Below are 22,604 nucleotides of genomic sequence, written 5' to 3'. Positions count from 1 at the left end.
GCCGCTCCCCCGGAGGCGGGCCAGGGGGACCCTGACGCCCTTTGTCTGTCCCCACCAGGGTCAGAAATCAGAGGACCCAAAGTGGAGGTGGGCCAGCAGCACCATGCTCCTTGCCTACGGTCAGATGGCGGTCAAGGCCAAGGCGCACATCCTCCCGTGGGTGGACAACATCTTGTCACGGATGGTCTTCTACTTCCACTACAGCTCCTGGGTATGGCTCCCCGGGGCCACCCCTCTGGAGCCCAGCCTTGTCACAGCCCAGGCCCCACCAGAACCTGGGTCAGAGAATGCTAGGACCTTCCAGGGCCTTGGGGCACTCCTCCCCACCCTTACCTGACTCTGAAATCAGGAGGAGCCAGGCCTGGCCTCCTCGTTGTCCCACCTACTCACCCTGTCATCCCACCCAAAGCTTCGAGGGCTTCCGTGGTGGCCCCACCCCCACACTCTCCTTGGCTTTCACTCTGGGGCGTTGGAAGGCCCGGTGATGCCCCATCCCCTCCCCAGGACGATAGGCTGCTGACTCTGTACTCTGCACCCAGGGCCTCCACCCCAGGGGGCTAAGAGGACCAGGCAGCCCGTCAGGCCATCGCATCCCTCAGATCTTTGGGCTCTGGGTTGCCACACATCGAGTGAGGCCAGACATTGGCTTCTTACTCCTGACCGTGACATGTTGTCAACATATTCACATTTTTAAACAAAACCACACAGCTCCCCCCTCAAAGTCCTACCTATGTGGCCCAGCTGCAGATCTCTGCCGTACTCCCTCGGCAATGCCCTGCAGCCACGTGTGATGGTGGCGCTCTCTCCTGCCTGTCCTGTGCCCCCTCTATCCCCCGCTCCATGGCCTGACCCCCATGCCCCCATGCCAGGACGAGACCTTGAAGCAGAGCTTCCTCACCGCCATCTTCATGCTGGTGGGGGCCATCAGCCGCAATGAGGGGGCCCACAGCTACGAGTTCTCCCAGATCTCAGAGCTTCTTGAGTGTCTGATGGTGAGTCAGGGTCCTGGGGCAGAGGAAGGGGACCCATGAGAAGGAGGAGACTCCTCCCTCGGGCCAGCAGCATCCACAAGAAGCATGTGTTGGAAAGGGGCAAAGAAGTTGGATTTCTAGGGTGTGTCCAAGCACCTCATAGGCTCTGGCACCTGGGAGCGCTCCATGCCCCCCACTTCACTTGGTTCTTCAGTGACCCTGAGCCAGCCAGTTGTGTCCACCTCCCAGCTGATGTGGCTGAGGCCCAGAAAGGCGAGCACCATCCACTCTGCTAGCACCATCCCAGCTCAGACCACTGCTCACTAGAGATTTCAGGCTTACAGAACCCCAGGGTAGTGGAGGAAACACACAACTGCTGGACAATTACACCTGTAATAATAAAATAACAGTTTACTGAGCTCCCATTCACTGAGCTCCTGCTGTGACTCAGACACTGTGCTTTGCACACCTTGCTTCCCACCTGACACGTGTGCAACAACACTCTGTTATTTAAGTAACAGAGTAAGCAAAGCTTGGGGCAGTGTGGAGACTTGCTCAAGGTCGTGCAGCCAGTATGTGGCGGTCAGGGTGCAGACGTGACCTGTCTCACTCTAAAGGCTGTGCTCTAGTTCTCTAAGTGCAGCCAGGCCACAGAGGCCCCCGTGGGTGGGTGGGAAGCTGGAGCATGATCCCGTGGGCCATGGGGTGCCAGGCACTGGGTTCTTCAGCCAGGGATGAGACTTGGTGTCAGAAGTGTGATAAGCCCAGGCCTGAGTCACTCAGCCTTCACCTGTGGATCTACAGGTCTTGATGGAGAAGGAACCCCAGGACACACTGTGCACGTCAACTCGCCAGCAGACCATTCACATCATCTCCAGCCTCTGGTATGCTCCCCAGCCCCACCCAGGGTCAGGCCCCAGTTCAGGCCTCTAAGAGGCTCTCAATAAACAGTACAGCTATTGTGATTAATTCACACCTCAAAGAATGAAAGTTTAGCATCATTTGCCCAAACAGAGCCACTGAAGGTCCCAGTGGTGTAGCCAGGGCTGGGATGAGACCAGTCTGTCCAGTAAAGGGGAGCCTGAGGTACAGGGCTTATGAAGCATCTGCTCCCAACCAGGCCATGCTAGTCCCTTACAAACCCTCCTGGAATTCAACCTGCCCGGGAGGCTCTGCAGGCCAGCGAGGCAGAAGCTCACATTTGAGTCTCTGGTCAAGGACAGAACTGGGTGAGGGGCTGCTGCTCGGGGCTTGTCAAATCTGGTCTATTCTGGCTGGGGGCCCCTTTGCAATCACCGGCCCCCACACCCCTCCCTCACTGCCCTCTATCTCTAAACAGTAAACTGAGGCCGCCCCTGGACTTGAAGAGGAAATCACGGCTTCTGTCCGTCTGCCTCCGCAGTGTGTTCGCCCTGCCACTGATGGACGTCCTGAAGAAACACACCTGCCTCTTCCTGGAGCCACCCAACATACAGGTGTGAAGCTGGCCCATGTACCCCTCCAATGAGAGGGGCCCCTTGGGCAGGCATCCGGCTCTGCCTGCTGTTCATGGCTTTGGAGGGGGTGCAGGCTAGATGGCAGAGCCTTTGACCCCCCATAGGATAGGGCTGGGGACCCTGAGCATGTTTCTTAACTTCTCTGAGCCTCCATTTGCCCAACTGTGACATGGGGGTGATAAGTGTGGAGCTAACAGTACTTAATTCTCCAGATAAAAGGGGACACTGGTGTCCCATGTCTGGTGCACAGGGTGCTCTACAAATAGGAGTATAAGTGACCTCTCTCCCTGCCCGCCCAGAGAGCAGCCCTGGGCTGTCTCACTACTTAACTGTTCTCGCCCCACCCAGGCCCCAGCAGGCCCATCCTTTACTGGGCCGGATGCCCCCCTCCGCACCTCATGGGCTCTGCAGAGGGCGTAAACCCATCCCCCTGGGGCACCACCAACACCTGCTGCCCGAGCGTTTACCCTAAAGGGCAGGGAACTGGTGTTAACCGAGCACCTGCTTTGTGCCAGGCCCTGTGCGTATGTTAGCTCACCTTCCCAGCAGCACTTGTCCACAGCGTGAGGAAACCAGCTCAGAGAAATGGAAGTGTCTGGTGTGGGAGTCGGGGTAGAACCCCACTCCTGCCCCCTGGCCGGGTCCAGACTGGACTGGGACAGATAGGCACTCTGGATGGGGATGGGGACTGGGACAGATAGGCACTCTGGATGGGGAGAGTGCCCTGGGCCCAGGACAACACCACAGCAGCAGCCCTCCAGAAGGCCAGGGCCTGTCCCCACTCCAACCTTGCAGGAGCCTAAAGTGCCCCCATTACCAGATGACAGTGTCATGGCTGGCTCACCTAGGGAGCTTAGCCAGGTCCCAGAAGGTAGGCTGGGGGCTCCTGCTCCTTCCCATTCAATGTGCATCAGCACCCAGCAGGTGGGGCTGACCTCACAACCAGTTCTCACGTGACCAAGGTGGGCTCAGAGAGCTGAAGTGAGTTCTCCAGGGCTCCCAGGGAGTGGACAGCCCGCGCCCAGGGCTCCGCTCTGACGCACCCTGACAGGAGGCGGGCTGGGCACTTTCTCTGGCTGGCTCCCTCCATGAGCACGCCCGGTGAGCCGAGCAGCAAACATTGGGGGTCTCGTGTGAGACCCAGGAGGCAGGACAAGCTGCGTAATTTGCCCCAACTAATGCAAAATGAAAATGCGGGCCCTTGTTTGAAGCTTCGGAAGAATTTCAAGATGGGATCGCAAAGCAGGAAACCAAGCACTCGAGGATCCTTCTGGGTGCCAGGTCTCGCGCAGGTTGCTTGCCCGAGAAGCCAGCCCTGCTGCCAAGGAACTTACCTTGGCCACAGAGAAACCTGTGACCTTGGGCAGGTCTGACCCAGACTGCCCCCCGCCCAATCTCCCAGCTGCCCAAATGGGGCTTGTGCCGGGGCCCTTCCTGGATGTGGTGTGAACGCACGTGGTGTGCAGCCTGGCCACGGGGGTGTGCAGGAAGGGGCACCACTACCACGGAGAGGCCAACGCACTGGAGCCCTGCAGGAGGCCTTGGCCCGCGATCGCAGCCGGGGCCTGGCGGCTGCCCTGACCTGCTCCACCCCCCTGCACAGACCCTCTACAACAAGACCTTGGAGGCGCTGGACCAGATGCTGCAGACCCTCATCATGCAGAACCCTACGGCCGACGAGCTGCACTTCCTGCTGTCGGTGAGGGGCGGGGCCGGCACAGTGCAGGGGCGGGGCCGGCACAGGCCGGCCCGAGGATGGACAAGGGAAGGTGCCCGGAGGAGGCAGGGTCTGAACTCCGGGTGGCAAGTGGCCCATGAACTTGGAGGCTTGAGGGCTGTCCATCTTCAGGGATCACAGCGTCTTGGGAGAACTGGAGGGCAGGACGGCAGGTGCACCTGGTGGGAAGTGGGCCTTGAGTGCCACACTTGAGGGGGGCTGCTGAGGAAGCAGGCGGGGACCTGACCTCCCTCCCCTGAGACCTCGTTCTGCAGCCATGTCTCCAGCTGTGAGGAGGGCTCTCACAAGCCCAGCATCCCCACCCTCTCACCCTGACCGGAGGGAGACCAGTCAACAGGCAGGGACAGTCCAGGGGCCGGGGAGGAACCAGAGATAGGACACTGGCTCAGCTGGGAGGGTTGGAAGTCAGGGCCAGTGGACTTCACCTGAATGAGGACCGAGGAGGTCATGGGGTAGAGAAGGGAAGGGAAGGGCCCAGCAGGCAGAGGGCCCCGCCGAGGGGTGAGCAGCCTGTGTGAGCCCAGGATCAGGACAGACAGAGATTCTGCATGGCTGCAGCGTGGGGAGGGCGCTAAGGTGGCGGCTGGGGGTGAGGAGGGGGGTTAGGGTTAGGTTAGGTCCAGCCTGGAGGCCTTGTGGGGGCGAGGGGAGCCACAGAAGCAGGGGCCCCCAAGCTGGGTGCACCGATGGAAGTCAGGTGTGTGCCTGGCGGGGGTGGGGGAGATGTCTGCATTTTCACTCACCCCCTTCCCCCCCCACCGGGAAAGTAGTGTGTCCCCTCCCCCTGGCAATGTTGGCGACAAACCACAGCAGTGCCGGGAGTGGCTGTGTTTGCCACCGATGGAAGTCACAGATGTGGTCATAGGACATTGCTGGGTCACAGAATCTCCAAATACCGTTTCCTGCATCCGACGTCAGAATCACTGACTATAAGCATCCGTCGCTTTAACAAAGAGGCTCAGATTTGGCTTAAAACTGTTGAGTGTAACTGTTTCTATATGTGTTTGCATCCCTTTGTGACTCCGTGCAATTATGTTGCGCACAGAAAAGCACTGTTCTGTACAGGGGTGCGTGTCGCCAAAGGGGTTCAAACCCAGGGGCCTCCAGGGGCTTTGAGCAGGAAACGACCTCTCCTCTCTGGCAGAGCTGTCTGGAGCAGAGAGGTCAGGAGAGGCTGAGCAGAGGGACAGGGGAGGGCAAGACCTGGGGAGCGGTGGACGCGGAAGGGGCGGAGCCATGGACCAGGGTGGGCGAGGCCTGAGTCGGGGGTGGGCAGGGCCCTGCTGAGGAGGCGGGCCTGAGGTGAGGGGCGTGGCTGGACCGGGCGTGGTCTCGGCCAGGGTGGGTGTGGCCTGGGTCCCGGGCAGGGCGGAGCCTTGGGGGCCAGCTAACCGACTGGGGGGCGGGGCCGGAGCCGAGAGGTGAGCCCAGGGCCGAGCAGGGGGTGGCCCCCGCGGAGCCGGGGGACGCGGGGGTGCGCGGCTGCAGCACCCCCTCTCTGCCCCTGCCCACCCGCAGCACATGTACACCTGGCTGGCGTCGGAGAAGACACACGAGCGGCAGCGGGCTGTGCACAGCTGCGTGGCCCTCCTCGGATTCCTGAGCCACGACCTCTACCTGGATGTGAGTATCCAGCTCGCAGGCCCCGCGCCCCACGGCCCCTCTGCGGCCCCAACCAGGCCACGCTCCTCGGGCTCGTGGGGTTCCAGGCCCCCTGGACCTCTGCCACCAGGACAGCGCGGATCCCTAAGTGCCCTACAACACGGCCATGCAATCCCCCTTTCCACGCACACCAGGGAACAGGCTGGGGGCGGAGATTGGGGCCCCCTGCTCAGGTCCTCCCAGCTGGGCTCTGAACCCAGATGCCTGGACCCCTGACCCAGCAGGCTGGGCTCCTGTCAACGCGCCTTGAAGCCTCGGGCAGGTTCCTCTACGCCCTGAGCCTCAGTGTCTCACCCATGAAATGGGAGGAAATGAGCCCTCAGAGGGGTGCGGCCCTGCCCCGGTCCAGGTCAGCGGTGACTGGGTGACTGCGGCAACAGCCGCCATCCACCGCGACCCCCAGCGGGTCATGCCTCACAGTCTAACCGCCATCTGTCGCTGGAGCCCTTGGGCTGAATGAAGTCGGCACCGTCAGGGAATGAGCGCTTCTGCGTTTATCAGCCAAAATCAGCACTAATTCCTTAGGGAGATTCGTGGGACGTTGAGAAAATTAGTTTCTCTGCACGTTGCCCGGCCGGCATGTGTTTCTAATGAAGGCGGAGAGGTGGGCATGGGGGGCAGGGGGGACGGGAGGGACCGCTCCCTGCACAGACGCCTCCTTCATTCTCAGGGTGAGGGGGACCCCTCTAGAGGGGCTCAAGGGGCCTGCAGTTCATTCAAAATCGATTTCTGCAACCCAGGGCCCGGACTGCGGCCGGGGCAAGTGAGGCGCTGACCTGGGGTGCAAAATTTACCCAGACACCAAAACACCCCACAATCAAGATAAATAAGGTGGTGTTTTAAAGCAATCTACTCAGCAAATGGCGGCAGCTGTGGGCTGGCTGCCTGTTGTTATAAATAAAGTTTTATTGAAACCAGGGCGGGGGTTAGGGCCAGGAGAGTGAAGCCCCGTGAGGTAAGGTGGTGGTAATGCAGGGCCAGGCCGTCTCTAGGTACACTTTTGAAACTGTGTGCATCAGGAATTGTTACATTCATTTTGACTTTTCTAAATATTGCATTAAAGTATTCTTTCTCTTCGTTTCTGAGTTTGGGGTCAGCCCCTTAAGTTGTGCCCTGAGCTGTTGACTATAGTGGCCCGACTGGGTGGGCAGAGCCTGGGCCTGGGGTCCCGAGAGCTGAGTCCCAGCCCTGCCACATGGTTGGAGGGGATGCTTTCTGATGCTGGCCGAGCTGGGGTGAGTGCACAGCAGAGGGGAGACCCCACGGTAGGGTCTGCATTCTGTGGTTCCCATACTTTCGCTGCAGACAAAAGAGGACTTCAGGAGGACTGGGCAGCTGGTGGGCATGCTGGGGATTTTGTGCCAGGACCCTGACAAGGCCACCCGGCACTCCAGCCTGGAAGGGGTGGGCCACCTCTACCAGCTCCTGATGCGCCAGAGAGGTGAGCCTCCGAGGGCCACCACGGTGGACCCACGGCCACCCTGACCACAGCCTCGGCTGAGACCACACCCACACCGCTGAACACAGCCCATCCCAGATCTGCCCCCAAACCCACCTCTAACCCCAGCCACGGCCCTGGAACGCCCCCCGCCCCCAGGCCCACTCACACTCCCGTCCCCATAAGGGCACAGGCCTGACCCCGGCTACACGCGACCCCACCCTAACTCTTGCCTGTCCCAACCTAGACCCCAGCCCACCTCTGCCCCGCCCTCACCCTCGCCCAATCCCGCCCCTGGCCAGCGAGGGAACTTCCAAAAGTGGAGGCGCAGGCCCCCAAGCAGCTCTCCCAGGCCAGCGAGGATGGGGCCCCCATCTGGAGCAGCGGAGACCAGCAGACAGCTCCCCCCACCCCCCGTGAGATGGCATTCCCGAAGGATCACATCTTCCAGCTTGGCAGCTCCCAAGTCATCAAGGTCAAAGCCCTTAGAATGGTGGGTAGGTCCGGGTGGGGGGAGGCCTGGCCGTGCTCTCTCCGACCCCCCACCACAGGGCTTCCAGCTGTTGGGGTGGCCCTACTGCACCCCTGGGGGGATCAGACCCCGAGCCAGGAGTAAGTATTAAAACCAAGGCCGGGATCTCACCTGTGTCTCTGGTGGTTAACTGAGAGTGTTTGGAGAAGTCCGTGGCCCCTGGCCTGGGACCTGGGAGTTGGGGGAGGGGGGATTGGAGGGAGAGACCAGGGACAGACCCTGGGGTCCGCAGCCCAGGCCTGAGTCCCAGCTCTGTCCCCCACGGCTGTGCAGCCTAGACAAGCCCTCTCCCCTCTCTGAGCTCCCAGCTTTCTCCGTAAAATGAGCACGCTGGCATTGGAAAGTCCTGGCCACCATGAGCACCCGGTAAATGGTGGTGTCGGGACGGCTCCCAGGGTAGGTGTTCTCTGAGGCACCAGATGGCACCCTTCCCTGTAAGTCTGGCTTTTGCGGGATGAGAATTCTGCAGAAATATCCCTGAATTCCTCATTTTCCCGGGGGGCCTCTCAACCCTCCGAAAGCCAGACCCTCCTCCTATGAAGGCAGAGCACGTCTCCTCTTGCACGGTCACCTGGTCCACCTCAATCAGCCTCTCGGTCAGCAGCCTGGGGGAGCCCAGCAGTTCCCCCCAAGGCCCCTCTCATCACCCCAGGGAGGTCCCGTAACTTTGTGACACCCTCTGCCTGATCTGCGTTCTCTTCTGAACATGAGCGAGTCTGAGGCACTGAGTGTGGGCCAGATGCTGGTGTTGACTCGACAAGCCTTGTTTCCTGGAGCCTCATGTTCTGGGTGGGCAGTCCGTGATGTCTCCACCTGGTGACTTTGCTCGTCCCTTCCTGGTGTTGAGCCCATGACTGACAAAGACCCCTGTCCTTGGCGTACTGATCGGTCTCCCCCTGTTAGACCTTGGGCACTCCAGGCCAGAGGCAGGGTCTTGCCAGGGCTCAGTGCGAGGCCTGGTGGTAGAGCCAGCCTTTGACAGCTACCCATCAAGTTGAACCAAATGAAGAAGTGTTTGCACGCAGCTGGTAAGGGCTACAAATATTCCATTAAAATTATTAAAATTATTTTAACCTTCTAACCAGCAGCTAATCCTAATATTCTCACAGACATTTTACCAAAATCTTAGAATAATGATTCTAATAAATATTCTAACATCTGTTATTTAACACTTATTTTTATATCCAATAAAAATACAAACATCCTAACAGACTTTCAGACATTTCACCAAATAGGCTAGCATGCAAAGAAACATGTTACCTCCTTCAACATCCTTTCAGACTCCAAACCTTTCTGTCAGCCCCTGTCACCAGCATTCTATCTTCCTCTGTCAGGCGCTCCAGTCGCAGCCTTCCAGTAGAACTTTCCAAAAGGGTACAAGTGTCTCTGTCCACACTGTCCAACGTACCCAGTACTGAGCACTGGAAATGTGGCTATTGCTGCTGAGGAACTGAGGTTTTCAACGTTAATTAAGTTTCAGTTTAAATAGGTACGTGTGGCTGGTGGCCACCATACTGAGCAATAATGCTCGAGATCTTTCTGGAAGGTTCCACCTGGGCCAGCCTCGGGCTGTCAGAGACTATAGTCTGAGGCTATGGAGCAGGGGTCCCACCCACCACCTTGCATTTCCTCCAGAGCCTCTTTATCACCCCAAGCGGCTCACGGTCTGGACTTAGAGTCACTCTTGGGAGAACTCGGGCAGAGGCCAGTTGGGCTCTTGGGGAGGCCCCAGCACAGGACGGGAGCCCTGGGCTCTGGAGCCAGCCTGTGCTGTGGTAAGGGCATCCACGCGCCTCTCTGGGCCTAGGGGGTGACCCAGGTGACCTTGAAGACCCTTCACAACTCTGAAGTTCAAGTGCTCTTTGTTACAATCGTGGAAGGAGGGCTGGGGCTTGGCCTGGGGAGCAAGCACCCAGCGGGACGGAGGCTGGCAGCTGAGGAAGCCCACGAGGCGAGGACAGGGCAGAGGAGGGGAGGAAAGGAGGCTGGCGGGGCCGTGCAGGTCCCAGGACAAGCACTGGGTCTGAGTGAGGAAGGGAGCCACGCCTCTGCCCTACCGTGGGCATCACTCTCTCCCTTCCTGCCCCCGGGCCGTGGCTGGCTCAGAGACATGTGCAGGTGATCACGTGTGGTCCCGGAGGAGAGGGGCTCAGAATTACGGGGTGCTCAGAAACCCGAGTGGCCTGAAGCAAAGGAAAAGGGAAAGCAAAGGCAGGAGCGGACACCTGGGCACGCGTGACCCACAGTGACGGCTGCCCTCGCTCCTGCCGGTACAGGAGGTCATGAAGCATCTCACGGTGGCAGAGCTGACCGACCTCATCTGGACAGCCATCGACGGACTGGGATCCCCCAGCTCCTTCCGCGTGCAGGCGGCCGCCGACATGCTGCTCCTCGCCATCCAGGAGCACGGGGCCGAGCTGGAGACGGTGAGAGGGCCGGGGCACCCGCTGAGGGTGGGCCGGGACGGGTCTGGGGGCAGAGGGACGCCCGGCAGCCAGCACCTGAAGCCAGCGTCTCTGGGCCAAGGCGGCGTCCCCGAGCTCAGCCCCGATGGGGGAGCCACAGACCCCACCCTGACAAGTTCCACTGAATGAATGAGTGAGTGAATGAATGAATGAACGAACGAACGGCCCAAGCAGGTGTCCTGGGGCCCTGAGTGGTGTTTGCAGGCTCGAGAGGCACACGTCCGCTGATGGAACAACCGCTCCAGGCTCTGGCGTAGCACATGGGGGAGGAGAAGGCACAGACCTTTCCAGAAGTTCCCGGTCCAATGGGCGGGGCAGACACGGACAGATAAGGACTGAACAACAAAGGAAGTGCACCCAGTGGGGTGGGGGTGGCCCCCGGGAAAAGGACGATTGATGACGCGTCCTGCGGATGGGGAAGCCCCAGGCGGGTGAGCAAGGGCACCGGAAGTGGAAGGCGAGGGGCGTTCCAGGCTCCCAGAACAGCGTGTGCCCAAGTGGCCTGCTCGGGAGGTGACGAGGCCGGTGTGTCTGAGCCTTCCGGTGACTGGGCAATGTTTGGACAGAGTTGGAGGGCCTCTCGTGCCAGGGGAAAAGGTGGTGGGACCTCTCTCCCCGCAGCCTGGGACTCCCCTTCTGACCAGGCATCCGGGGCGGGGACGTGCCTCCCCTCAGACTTCCCCGGGCAGGGCCTGGCCTCCCCCCTCAGACCAGCTCTCCCGCCTATATCCTCTGCCTCCCTGCACAGGTTGCCAAGCTGGGCCGAGCCATTCACTTGCAGCTCTGCTCTGTCCACATCCCCCAAGCCAAGGAAGTCGCCCTGCACGCCATCACCCTGCTAGCCCGGAACCACACCTCGGAGCTGGTGGCCACCTTCCTGGACCCCTCCGTACCCTTGGACAGGTGCCCGGCCCCACCCTCCATCCTCCCGCGGGCGGGGAACAGGGCCCCACCCCCAGCTCTTCCCTCCTGCCTGCCCCCTCACTGTGGCGCGGCACAGGGACCCCCACAGGCCTGGGTGCAGGGAGGGAGCCTGTTTGCTCCCTCCCTGTTTGCTTCCTGCACGCCTCCTGAGGCCGGCTCCGGGGGCCACTGCCCACCATCCCTTGCCGCATAGGACACCCCGGCCCAGCCTCTGTCACCTGTCGCCTCGTGGACCCCAGGCGCGCCTGAAAGAGCCCAGCCAACACCTCCTCTCCCTCCCCCACCCCGGTGGTCACCGCGGCCCTTTCGGGTGGGGCTGGCTTTCTCTCGAAGCCCTCAGACCCCCGCCCCCCCCCCCCGAGTCTGGAAGCGGGCCAGCCACACTCGGCTGCCCTCAACCCTGCACTCCACCTGCCCGTGAGGAAAAAGCACTCATTTTTCATTCCCGGCCACCCTCCTGCAGCTCCCCACCCCCCACCCCCAGCCCCCCGCACCTCTGACACCGCACTCAGCGGCCAGCCTTGCTTCCACTCCGCCGAGGAGTCAGAAGGCCCCGGAAGAGAGCTCCCTCCAGCTCCCAGCACCCGAGACTTGTTTCCAGAAAGATTTCTGCTTTCCACACTGTTGTTCGTAATTTCGAGGGTTCTGGAGGGTCTGTTTTGTTTTGCTTTGTTTTTTTTTTGTGTTTGTTTGTTTGCATTGGGAACAGAGAAGGTTACCTGCAGTGCTTCTGCTCGATGGAATCTGCGGATCTTTTGGACAGCTGTTGTGAATGTGGTCCGGGCCCCCGAGAAGAAGGTGTCTTTTCCATCGTCAGGCGCAGAGCTTGAAGCGTATCCTCAGAGTTGCCTTATTGACCGTGTTGTACACTTATTTAACCGTTAGCCGATGTCCATTTGGATCTGTCTCGTTCTGAGCACAGCACGCTGAAGTCATTTCTAATGCACTTCTATCCACGGACCCCTCCGTCTCCCGCAATTTCTACCTCGTAAAGGTGGTTGTCATGGGATCTGTGCGCACACACAGCTTCCTGAGCAGCCGTGACTTTGGGCATGATCGAGTGCACTGCCCTGTCACATGTAGTGCTCCGAGGGCCCGCAGCCCACTGTGTCTGTTCTCAGGACAACAGGTGCACCTGTGCTCGCCTACGTTTCCGCGTCGGCCCCGCGTGTGTCTGTCGTCCCACAGACGGCGTGGAGCCCGGTTTCGATTTGTGATCCAAACTGGAAGTCTGTTTCTTTTAACCAGGGAGCTAAGTCCTTCCTTCACACTGATCGATACGACTGGCTTGTGGAGTCTCTACCCCACCCTCATATCCCGTACCGGTGTGTGTTTTACTTTATTTGCTCTATTTCTGTTTCTGCGGGAGGTGTGGTCTTTGATCTTTAATCATTTTTTCCATTTAAGAAAATGATCCTTAATCCTTTTTTCCATTTATGGGTTCACCTTTCGTAGTCTGCTTTATCCATCTTCTACGGGCACCTGCTACCTCCCGGCCACCTGCCCATAAAACCAGCAGGGAGACTGATGTCCTCTGTGCCACCCCTCTTCTTCTCCTGTGTTTTCAGCTGCACCTTTTCACTTGGCCGAAGTCTGCACTCTGCTCGGCTTTGGCCCCGACACGCGCCCCCTCGCCTCCCCTGGAGAGCCCTAGTCCTGTCCTAAGTGGACGAGCCCGTCTCTGACAGGCTGGGGGGGGGGCCAGCTCCAGCTTGCCCTGGGCACCTGCGTGTCACAAGTCGTGTGCCTTGAAGGACAGCTTGGCTGGTCATAAAATCCTTGGTTCACACTTTCTTCTATTAAGTCTAATGACGGTAATCTTTTTGCCTTTGTAAATATGTGTGCCTTTGCAAGAGGTCTTTTTTTTTAATGTTTACTTATTTTTGAGAGACAGAGACAGAGCACAAGCAGGGGAGGGGCAGAGAGAGAGGGAGACACAGAATCCAAAGCAGGCTCCAGGCTCCGAGCTGTCAGCACAGAGCCCGACGCGGGGCTCAAAGCCACGAACCGCGAGATCATGACCTGAGCCGAAGTCGGAAGCTCAACCTCCTGAGCCCTCCAGGCGCCCCTGCAAGAGGTCCTTCTGCCTGGACACCTTGGAGCGTGTTTCTTTACCTTCGAAATTTAACTGTTGTATTAAGAAATGTCTCAGAGTTGATCACTCTGTGTTAATCCTCGCAGGGACCTGGTAGACTCTTTGACTATGTAGGTTTAGGCCTTCTGCCGTTGCTGTTACTGTTTCTGGAAAGTTCTCTAGGTCATCGCTTTAAATATCAGTCCCGATCCCCTGCTGCGTTTCTCCTTCCAGACTGGGAATCGGAGCGCCGTCTGTCCCTGGCCTGCCCTCCGTCCGTCGGCAGTATTTTCTCCTCTTTGCTCCTCCCCTGGCCATCTTTCTGCTTTTCCTCAACGCCCCTCAGCTTCCGTCTTAGCCCTCTGGGCGTCTTGCGTTTTTTCCACCTGTGAGATGATGTCGTCTCTCCCACCTCTTCCCGGAACTGCGTCCACTCCCTTTTCCTTTCTTCGCTGAGGTTTTTCTTTTTCTTTTTTGAAGCGACAATTCGAGGTGGCTTTTCCTCTCTGCCGGTGCCGGCTGGAGTCCGCGGGGCTGCAGGGGCCGTGTGGCCTCGCGGCCTTGTCTGCCCCGGGCTGGTCTTTAGGGAGGGGTTTCCTCTCGTTGTGAACTGACCGTCTTTCTCGGTTTGGTTGTTGTTGTTGTCGTTGTTGTTGCAATACCTCTGTGGACCTGTTCGTTTTGTTCCCGTTCCTATAAAACACTAGTAGCGTGTTCTGTAGGATTCCAAGTTCAATGGCACCCTCTTCTGTTTAGTGTAGCAAAGTCCAGATAATTTAGGAGATTCTGTGTCTTCGTGGCAGTGAAAGGGGCCTGTGTCCTCCAGTTGGGGTTTTTCGAGTGTTTGGGGGGGGGCTCTTTTTTCTCTTGTAGGGCCTTAACTTTTTCTCTTTCGCATTGTCCCTTTTGTCACCCAGTTTCTCTAGCCAAAGCTCTCAGGGTCCCCTTGACTCTCCTCTCTACACCCAGACCCATCCTCAAGGATCCCAGCAGCACACCCTCCCCCTCACCCATGTCCCCAGCCCTGTCACCACCCTCGTCAGGACATCGCTGGCTCCCACGGAGTCCCTGGCCATGTCCACCCCTCCCCCCCAGCAGCCAGAACAGGGCTTCACTAGTAAGTCGGACCCCCTCGCTCCTGTGCTGCAAGCCCTCCGGTGGCCCCATCTCACTCAAAGTCAAAGCCAAAACCTTGACAGTGGCCAACAAGGTCGTGAGCTGGCCCACTCTCTCCACCCCGACCATGCTGGCCCTGAACATACCAACAACGGCTCTGAGTCGGGGCCAGAAGGTTCTGCCCACCCCCAGGGCCACATGGCTCCCCCCTTACGTCCTCGGGTCTGTGTTTGTGTCCCGTCCTGGGGACGGCTTCCCCACTGCCCCACTAGAAACCGAGCACAGCAGATGCGCCCTCCCGCTGTCTCCTGCGGCCCCCTCCCCTCCCCTGCTCTGTGCTCTTGGTCTGACGTGCCCTTGCTTGCTGGCTGAGCCGCGCTGTAGGGGTCGCTCCCACACGGGCAGGGATTTTACCCATTCTGTCACTGCTCCGTCCCCGAGTTCACTGCCCACACGTGACCGTGCTGAACACACACGTGCCGACAGAGCAAAGCAGAAACCGTGGCCTCTGGGTGCCCTCGCTCCTGAAGAAGCCTGTCACCTAAGTCCCTCCAGGCAGGCTCTGCCCCCAGAGAGTTGCCCTCGGCCACACAGCGGTGAGGGCACAGAGCAGGGACTTGGGCCCACGTCCTTCTGACAGCAAAGGCCGCACTCTTTCTAGGCCCCACCCTATGCTTCAGAGTCTCAGAAGCCTCGGAGCTGTCGTGCCCACCCAGCCCAGGGCTGTCTGAACGCTGGGGTGGGGGCTCATCCAGGCCCCCACTCTGGCCTCCGGACCCCACCCCCGCCCCTCCAGGCGCTTCTACCCAGCACACAGGCCCACAGACCCCGTAGCACAGAAAACAGAGGGCCGTCAGGGTCACCGACCTCTCGGGAGCCCTAACACCCTGCCTCCCCAGGTGTCACGGGCCGGTGCCTCGGACCAAGTGGAAAGGTCACAGGACCGGGCAGGCCTGGCCCCCAGCCCCAGCTGCTCCATCACAAGGCAGGGCCCCGATCAGGGCAGTCCTCTCTCTCTCTCTCCAGTCCTCAGTGTCCGCATCTGCAAAATGAGCACAAGTTAGCTTTAATAAAGCTCTGATGGCCCCCACTCGACCCAGGTCAGGCCCGGAGAGCTGGACCCCAGCAAACCCAGGCCAGGAGGAGCCAGCCGGGGCAGGCCTCCAGGCGGAAGTGCCAACGGCTGAGCAGGTGCAGGCCGGGCGGGGGAGGAGCGCTCGCAGCACATGTGGAGGCCCGGAGCGGCAGAGGTCGGAGGGCAGGGGTCAGCTGGACTTTGGAGCCACTGAGGGCGACAGACTCAGAGTCTGTAGCTGGGGTGCGAGGAGCCTGGAGGACAGACCCCGAAAGTGAGACCCAGGAGCACGGGCCAGGGGCGGCTGGCCCGCTGTCCATGGCACATCCCCCAGGCCGCACACACACACGCACACACACGCGCACACGCCCGTCCACGCCGCCCTTCGTGGTGAAGGCGGCACCCCGAGATGCTCTCCTCCACCCCCCAGGCCCCCGGATCCAGCCCAGCCTCCTCCCTCCCCCTCCCCCCCCCCAATACTCCAGGCGCCCGAGACCCCGCTCACCGTGGCCGGCGCTGTGGCCGAGCACAAGCAGGGCTGGCCTCACGGCCCCTCTTTGCCCACAGCCACGCCTTCCAGTTGTGGAGGGCCCTGGGGGCCGAGCGCCCCGTGAGCCGCCTGGTGGTGGCCACGCTGCTGGCCTGGCTGCAGGAGCGGCCGCTGCCCCCCGGGGCCAGAGACGGCAGCCCCCCGCCCGAGGATAAGACCCGCCTGCGCTCGCTCACCGTGAGTCTCTGCAGCCACTGCCTGCACGCGGCCCCCAGCCGCCACCGGGCCGACCGGCTTCCCGCGTGCAGAGGCCGGTGGCATCCAGGGCACCCGCTGTGCGCCAGGCTGGGGGAGGGGGAGCCCCGTCTCCGGGCCGGGGAAGGGGCACGGCCGAGGGCTGAGCACGTCCCGGCGGGGGGCTACGGAGCCCGCTTCCGCCCCGTGAAGTGGGACGGCGGTGGTCCTGCAGGGCTGCTGAGGGCCCTGGGTCACACGGCGTGTCCCCAGGATGCCGGACGCGCTGTGTGGGTGGCCTCACAGCCCGGGGGCTCCAGGAGACAGGTTCCGGCCGAGGAAGAGCGGGGGGGTGGGGGGGGGTTGCAGGGGGCGATGGAGAACCCCTCCGTCCACACTTGGGCTCTGGGGCTGTAGATCTTGGAGGAACCTTTGAGGCCGCCTCCTGAAGCCCCCGCCCTCCTGTAGGAATCCCCCCAGCCCAGCTTTCCTCCTTACACAGCCACAGGAGCGGGGAGCTCACTTCCTAGCACGGCCACACCTGTCCTCCGCGGCTGGACTCTGACGAGGCAGCCGCCGTGGCCGACCCTGTTGTCTCCCCGGCTGAGACACCCCCCCCCTCAAAACCCCCTGAGCAGCAGTCCGGAGCCCGCAGGTGCCCCTCCCCACCCGGAGCCCCCAGGCCAGCGGCCGCCTGAACTCGATTCCGTCTGAACGTGGCCGCGGGGGGGGGGGGGGGGTCCACCCCGTGCCCGTGCGGCCCCCCGCCCTTCCCCTTAATGCCCTTCCCGCCCGAAACCACACAGCAGCACGGGGTCAGCAGGGGGGTCTTGTCTGTGTCCCTCCACACCCCGAGCCCCGGCCTCCCTCTGTCCTGACTGCTCAGTGCTGTCCCCCCACCCTGAGGACCTTCCGAATCGAATGCTCCGGTGGGCACAGGAAGCCTCGGGGCCGCCGTCCCCGGGCTCGGGAGCTACAGCGTGTCCCCTGCCCCCTGCCAGGCCATGAACTTGCTCCACGAGCTGCAGTTTGCCCGAGAGTTCGAGAAGGCGGTGCAGGAGGCCTACCCAGAGCTCCTCCTGGCCCTCCTCACCCAGACGCACTACATCTCGGAGCTGAACCTGCCCGAGGAGCCCCAGCCCGGCCGGGAGGCCCAGCCGCTGGCCACGCCCAGTCCGCAGAGGTAGGGGGGCGTTCAGGCTCCGCCTGCAGGGATGAGGCAAAGACACTGACTTCCCAGGGCTGAGAAAGCAGGGGCGCGCCCCACGGCACCAGGCACCTATTGTCCCAGTTCCGGAGGCCAGGGTCCGAGTTCAAGGTGTCGGCAGGGCCGTGCTGCCTCTGAAGCCTGCCGGGGAGGACGCTTTCTGCCTCTCCCTCTCCTGGCTCTGCGGCAGTCTCCGTGTCCCTGGCCTGTGGACGCGTTGCTCCCGCCTCTGCTTCCCTTGTCACCTGGTGTCCTCGGCCATGTGTCTCTGGCTCAGTTTCCCTCTTCTTATAAGGACGCCGGTCATGATGGATTAGGGCCACCCGAAGGGCCTCATCTTAACTCGATTCCATCTGCAAAGACCCTGTTTCCAAATAAGACCACACTCACAGGTATGGGGTTTAGGACTTGGACATAGCTTTGGGGTGGGCGGGGGGGAGTCAACCCCCGAACACCGTCGTCGCCAGCGCCGCAGTCACGCGGAGGGACTCAGGGCAGGCATGTGGCTGGTTTACTTGCTCCCCGAGGGTCGCTGGGCAGCAGACATCCTCGGTGACAGGACACAGCACCTAACATCTGCCCACACCAGGGCACCGGGTCTTTCCTGAATGTGGTCCTTGTGGGGGTTCGGCGAGATGTTTCTCTCCTCCCCCATTGTACAGATGAGGAAACCGAGGCTCAGAGAGGGTCCGAGGCTTTCCCAGAGACACACAGAATGCCCTCAAGTTGCTGAGCTAGTGCCCGTGGGATGGCAGGGGTGTCCCCCTGGCCACCGCTGAGCCCGTGAGGGCAGACGCCCCTCCGGGTCGCCTTGCGCATTGCTCTGAGCCCCGTACGCTTTTGCACCGACGTGGGCGGGTGTGGCCTGAGCGGCGTGGACGGAACCTGCGTCGGAGGGTCCACGCCCCCGTGGCGCTCGGCCACGGTTTGGGCCGGCTGCCGCGCCTTCCGTCCACGCCAGGCTGTGTCTTGAGAAACCCAACAAGCAAGTCTTTAAAAACCACGGGGACCGACTCTTTTCATTTGTTTGTATTATGATGTGTTTCACGTAATTTGTCAGTTTTAACAGCTCTCCCCAAGGCGCGTCACTGAGAAAAAAATGCCACTCCTTCTCATATTGCTTCTGAATTCGAATGTGCATAAAGTCCTTTTTTTATTCACATCAACCGTGCGAAATGCATGAATCTTCCCTAATAAGCTAATAAAACGTTCTCCTCCCAGAACGTACGTAGGAGGGCCAGGAGGGGGCTGCAATGAACCCACTCCCTCCGTCTGCTACCCCCCCTCCCAGCCCTGCCCCTGCCCACCCAGGTCCAGCCTCCTAGCTCCCCCTGCCCCACCTCCCACCCCCTCCTGCCCTCCACGCCACAGCCCAGATCCCAGTCAAAACACATCCAAGGCCTCATGACCCCCAGCCTCTCCCCACTTAATTCAGAAAAAGCCAGATCCTCGCGGTGGCCCCGAGGCCCCTCTCCCTCTGGCTCCCTGTTGCCGCCTCCGGGACCTCATTTCTTGTCACACGCCCCTCACTCACACCCTCTGCTCCAGCCTCTGAGGTCTCCCCACTGTTCCTTAGACCCCGCGTGTGACTGCCTCGGGGCCTCTCACTCCCTGCTCCCGCTCCCCCCGATACCCTCACTTCCTGCCGGGGTCTCCGACCACCTTCTCTAAAACGGTGGTCCTACTTCTACCCTGCCGCTCCCCCTCCCAGGGCCACTGCCTGACACCTGTGATCTGTGCCCCGTAGACCGGAAGCCCCCAGGGAGCCGGGGTGTCTGTCTGTCTGACTTGGGGTTCCCCCAAGGGGCATATCTGTCTGTCTCCCCCAGGGAGGGGGTGTCTGTCCGTCTCCCCGGGGCACCTGTCAGCTTCTTACCCAGGCCAGCCGGCGGCGATGCTCAGGCAGCCCTGGCATCTATCTCCCTCCCGGACCTCAGCCCCGCGGCCTCTCTCTGGGCAAGTCCTCTCCAGGGAGGAGGGAGGTGGCCCAAGCAACCGAGACACAGGCTCTCCGACCCCCCTGCCTGGCATAGTCCACCGGCTCTGATTGGCCGGTCTTGGATCACATGCTCGCCCGTGAGCCAATCGCCTCGGCCACAGGGGCACAGGGGGCTCTGACCGGGTGGGGCTCCCACACCCTCCCTGGGGCTGGGACAGGACCTGAGCCCCCCCTGCCCGGAGGAAAACCCGAAGGGCCCAAAGGAAGGGCAGGCCAACCAGCAGCAGGGCCAGCAAATAGTCCGGGACGGTGGGGACACGGGCAGCCACTGTTACCCAGCGACCGCTGCGGTCCAGGGTCTGACGCCTGGCGGACGTGGCACCGTGAAGGGGGACACAGGCCAAGGAGGGGATCGGGGCACCCGCTGCTGAGAGGCCTCCTGTCTGTGGCGCCCCCAGTAGCATGGGGGTGGCACCGGATACCAGGGGGCACCCCAGTGAGGCAGGATCAAGCCTCTGAAGTCCCTGACACCCTGCTAAGCTGGGCCAGCCTCTGGGACCAGCAAGCGGGGGGTGGGCATGGCACCCCTTCCCCAGCAGGGCTGCAAAGACACCACCGCCCTCCCTGTGGGTCCCTTTCCTTTGTATCTCTGGCAAACAAAGCCTCTTTCTTTAGAGAGTTAACTGCTTTGGTCAGTTCTCGGCTGGGTTCTCCTCCGGGACCCGTCTTGCCCCATGAAGGACTTCTCATCCCTTTAGTTTCTCCATCATGGACCAACTCTCTCATTCTCATGGGACATCTGATTTCTCTTTATTTCAAAGACACTCTCTTGGACCACTTCTAAGTACAGCCAACATATTTTCCTTTTTGCCCCGGCTGCCAGGAAGCTCATATGTAAAGTTAACATTCGGAACCTCCCTATAGTACTTGGTGCTCCCTTTCTGTTTCTCACCTCCTTCCAATCTGTTGTCTTTTAAACTTAAAGCTTTCAAGGTAAAGCTCTTTATTTAAAACACTGTTCACAGTCCTGGTTTCTGGCAGTTGACAAGGAGCAAGCGAGCAATTCATAACGATATGCTCTTCGGTCCTGGACCTGAGATCGAAGACCTCATCCTAACCTCCCCTGTGAGCACTCGGCCCTGGACGAGTGGTCAACACTCCGGGCCTCGGTCAAGGCGAAGGTGAAGGGTTCGATGGCATGACCCCAGCCCCAGCAGCTTCTCGTCCATTTGCCCGGCGGGCAGGGGCCCTGGGATCTGCAGGGAGATGTGACTTCCCAGGGATTGAGCAGGGAGGGGCCGACAGAAGGCACAGGACTCGGTCCCGCCTGTCCTCTCCTTACCACCCCGGGGCCCCCACAGCTCTGCCCGGACCCGCCTCCATTCCTGGCCAAGCCCGGCCCCTGGCCCCTGGCTCGGCGGTGCCCCTGCGTCCCGCTCTATGCTCCCTGCGGCTCTTGGAGGAAAAGAGAGGTAGAAGGGCTACCTCGTCAGCACTTGCTGGGGGACCACTGTGTGCCCCACTGGCAGCACTTAAATATCGACGGGTGCTTGCTGTGTCCCAGACCACGCTCATCACCGGAGGCGGGACCCTCTGCTAGGGAGCTCACAGCCCCATGGAAACGCACATGGGGGTCAGGTGACAGCCCGGTGACAGTTGGGTGCTTGACACACTGCGCAGAGTGCCCTGAGGGAGAGTCATCACCTCCACAGAGGATGACCACCTATCGTGTAGTCCCTGAGGACCCAGCACCTGGGCTGAGACCTCACTGATGGTTGAGGTCCCTGGGTGGGGGCTGAGAGGGCACAGAGCCTTAGGGGGAGGGGACAGGCAGAGCGGGAACAGGAAGGAGGCCTTGAAAGCAGCCTCCACGCCGAACAGTGGGGAGCCACGGAGGGCTCTATGCAGAGGGAGTGGCAGGGTCCAACTGGCACTGGGGATGGGTGGTCAGAGTGGGCAATGTCCAGGTGAGGGAGACCCAGCGCTGCCCTCCTGCAGCTAACATGTGACCAGGGGACTCCCGAGAGGGCGTCTGGACTCCAGGTCGGAAAGAGGAGGCCGGGCCTCATTTCCGCGTCGTGTTGCTGGGAACAGCAGCAGTTGGGGCCTGAGGCATCGGCAGGTCAGACACACGAATCCAGCCCAGTGTCCAGGGCAGGCTTCACCCCTGCACCCTCCCTGCTGGCCTTGGCCCATCTGCACGCACGGCCAAGGCGGCGGAGGCCGGCGACACAGGCCACCTCGAGAAAACAACCGCCGTGGCGGGAACGTACAGGGGTGCAGCCGCTCAGAAAACTGTGGCGCTTCCTGAAAACACGGAATCAAACAGGGTCCCCGTGGGCTCCAGCAGGCCCGCTTCCGGGGTTTGGGTTGGGGCCCCTGGAAATTCCATCCCGGGACACTCGGTTTGGCAAATCTGCTCGGAATCGTGCTTGGTCCTGGCTGATAGCCTCATTCCGGGAGCCGGCTCACACATCCAGGCCGATGCGACCTGTCGCATGGGGCCAGGACGGACGTGACGAGGCGCAGGGTGGTGGGGTGGGGGGAGCCGGGCCTGCCCTCCCGGGCCCGCGCCCTGTGTCCTGCCTGCAGTGCCTGGACAGCCCTAGGCCCGTGACCGAGCTGTCACCCCCTGGCCAGGCGTGTGACCGGGACAGACAGGGCACTGGATCTCGAGCTCGCCACCCCGCCCTGCCGTGTGTCCGGCAAACTTTCTTGAGTTCCCGTGCGCATGCGGCCAGCGGAACCTGGTTTCTCTGCGTCCTCTGAAGGCAGAGGGGTGTCAGGAGTGCCGAACGGACACTTGTCTGGGCTTCCGTGACGCCACACCCCCCAGCTCTCCTCCTCCCTCCCTGCAGCGCCCTCTTTGTATTCTTGGCCCCACATTCAAAGGGTACCATCCCTTCAAGGCTCAGCCGGGACCCTCTGTACCTGTGACTTGGGAGACCGCCGATCTCGGAAGCACCCTCCAGCCCTGCCCCCCCGAGCTGCAGCCTTGGAGAGCCAGCCACGGACGCGATGCGTGTCCTCCGAGGCTCTCCAAGCACACCTCACCCTGACTGTGCGCCAATCCCATCTCAGACCCTCCCTCCTAGAGGGGGCACCCTGCAGGCCCTGGCCCCGGCAACTGACCATAGAGCACAGGCCCGGGCCCGAGTGTCCTCACGCTGCCCCCTCCCCCAGCACAGCTCACCCCCAGGGAGGCCTCCAGGCCACTGGGGCCCTGAGCCCAGACAGGAGCCG

General features: G+C 61.3%; 1 protein-coding gene across 1 annotated transcript in view; it reads left to right on the top strand.

The window, feature by feature from the left end:
- The window catches only part of LOC124507491 (maestro heat-like repeat family member 5), a 63,595-nt gene that overhangs the window by 30,778 nt on the left and 10,213 nt on the right, over positions 1 to 22,604 (top strand). The window contains exons 10-21 of the mRNA XM_047073826.1: positions 59 to 211; positions 870 to 992; positions 1,776 to 1,855; positions 2,311 to 2,446; positions 4,071 to 4,166; positions 5,724 to 5,828; positions 7,173 to 7,308; positions 7,608 to 7,780; positions 10,114 to 10,263; positions 11,051 to 11,205; positions 16,059 to 16,218; positions 17,217 to 17,398. Of these exons, the coding sequence (XP_046929782.1) occupies positions 59 to 211; positions 870 to 992; positions 1,776 to 1,855; positions 2,311 to 2,446; positions 4,071 to 4,166; positions 5,724 to 5,828; positions 7,173 to 7,308; positions 7,608 to 7,780; positions 10,114 to 10,263; positions 11,051 to 11,205; positions 16,059 to 16,218; positions 17,217 to 17,398 (1,649 nt within the window). The remainder of the gene's footprint in view (positions 1 to 58; positions 212 to 869; positions 993 to 1,775; positions 1,856 to 2,310; positions 2,447 to 4,070; positions 4,167 to 5,723; positions 5,829 to 7,172; positions 7,309 to 7,607; positions 7,781 to 10,113; positions 10,264 to 11,050; positions 11,206 to 16,058; positions 16,219 to 17,216; positions 17,399 to 22,604) is intronic.

The sequence above is a fragment of the Lynx rufus genome, unplaced genomic scaffold (genome assembly GCF_022079265.1).
Source record: "Lynx rufus isolate CCGP_SWC_20201006 ecotype Redwood Valley unplaced genomic scaffold, mLynRuf1.p SCAF_12, whole genome shotgun sequence".
Classification (NCBI taxonomy): domain Eukaryota; kingdom Metazoa; phylum Chordata; class Mammalia; order Carnivora; family Felidae; genus Lynx; species Lynx rufus.
The sequence above is the reverse complement of the archived record's forward strand: the minus strand, read 5'-3'. Positions and strand labels throughout refer to the sequence as shown.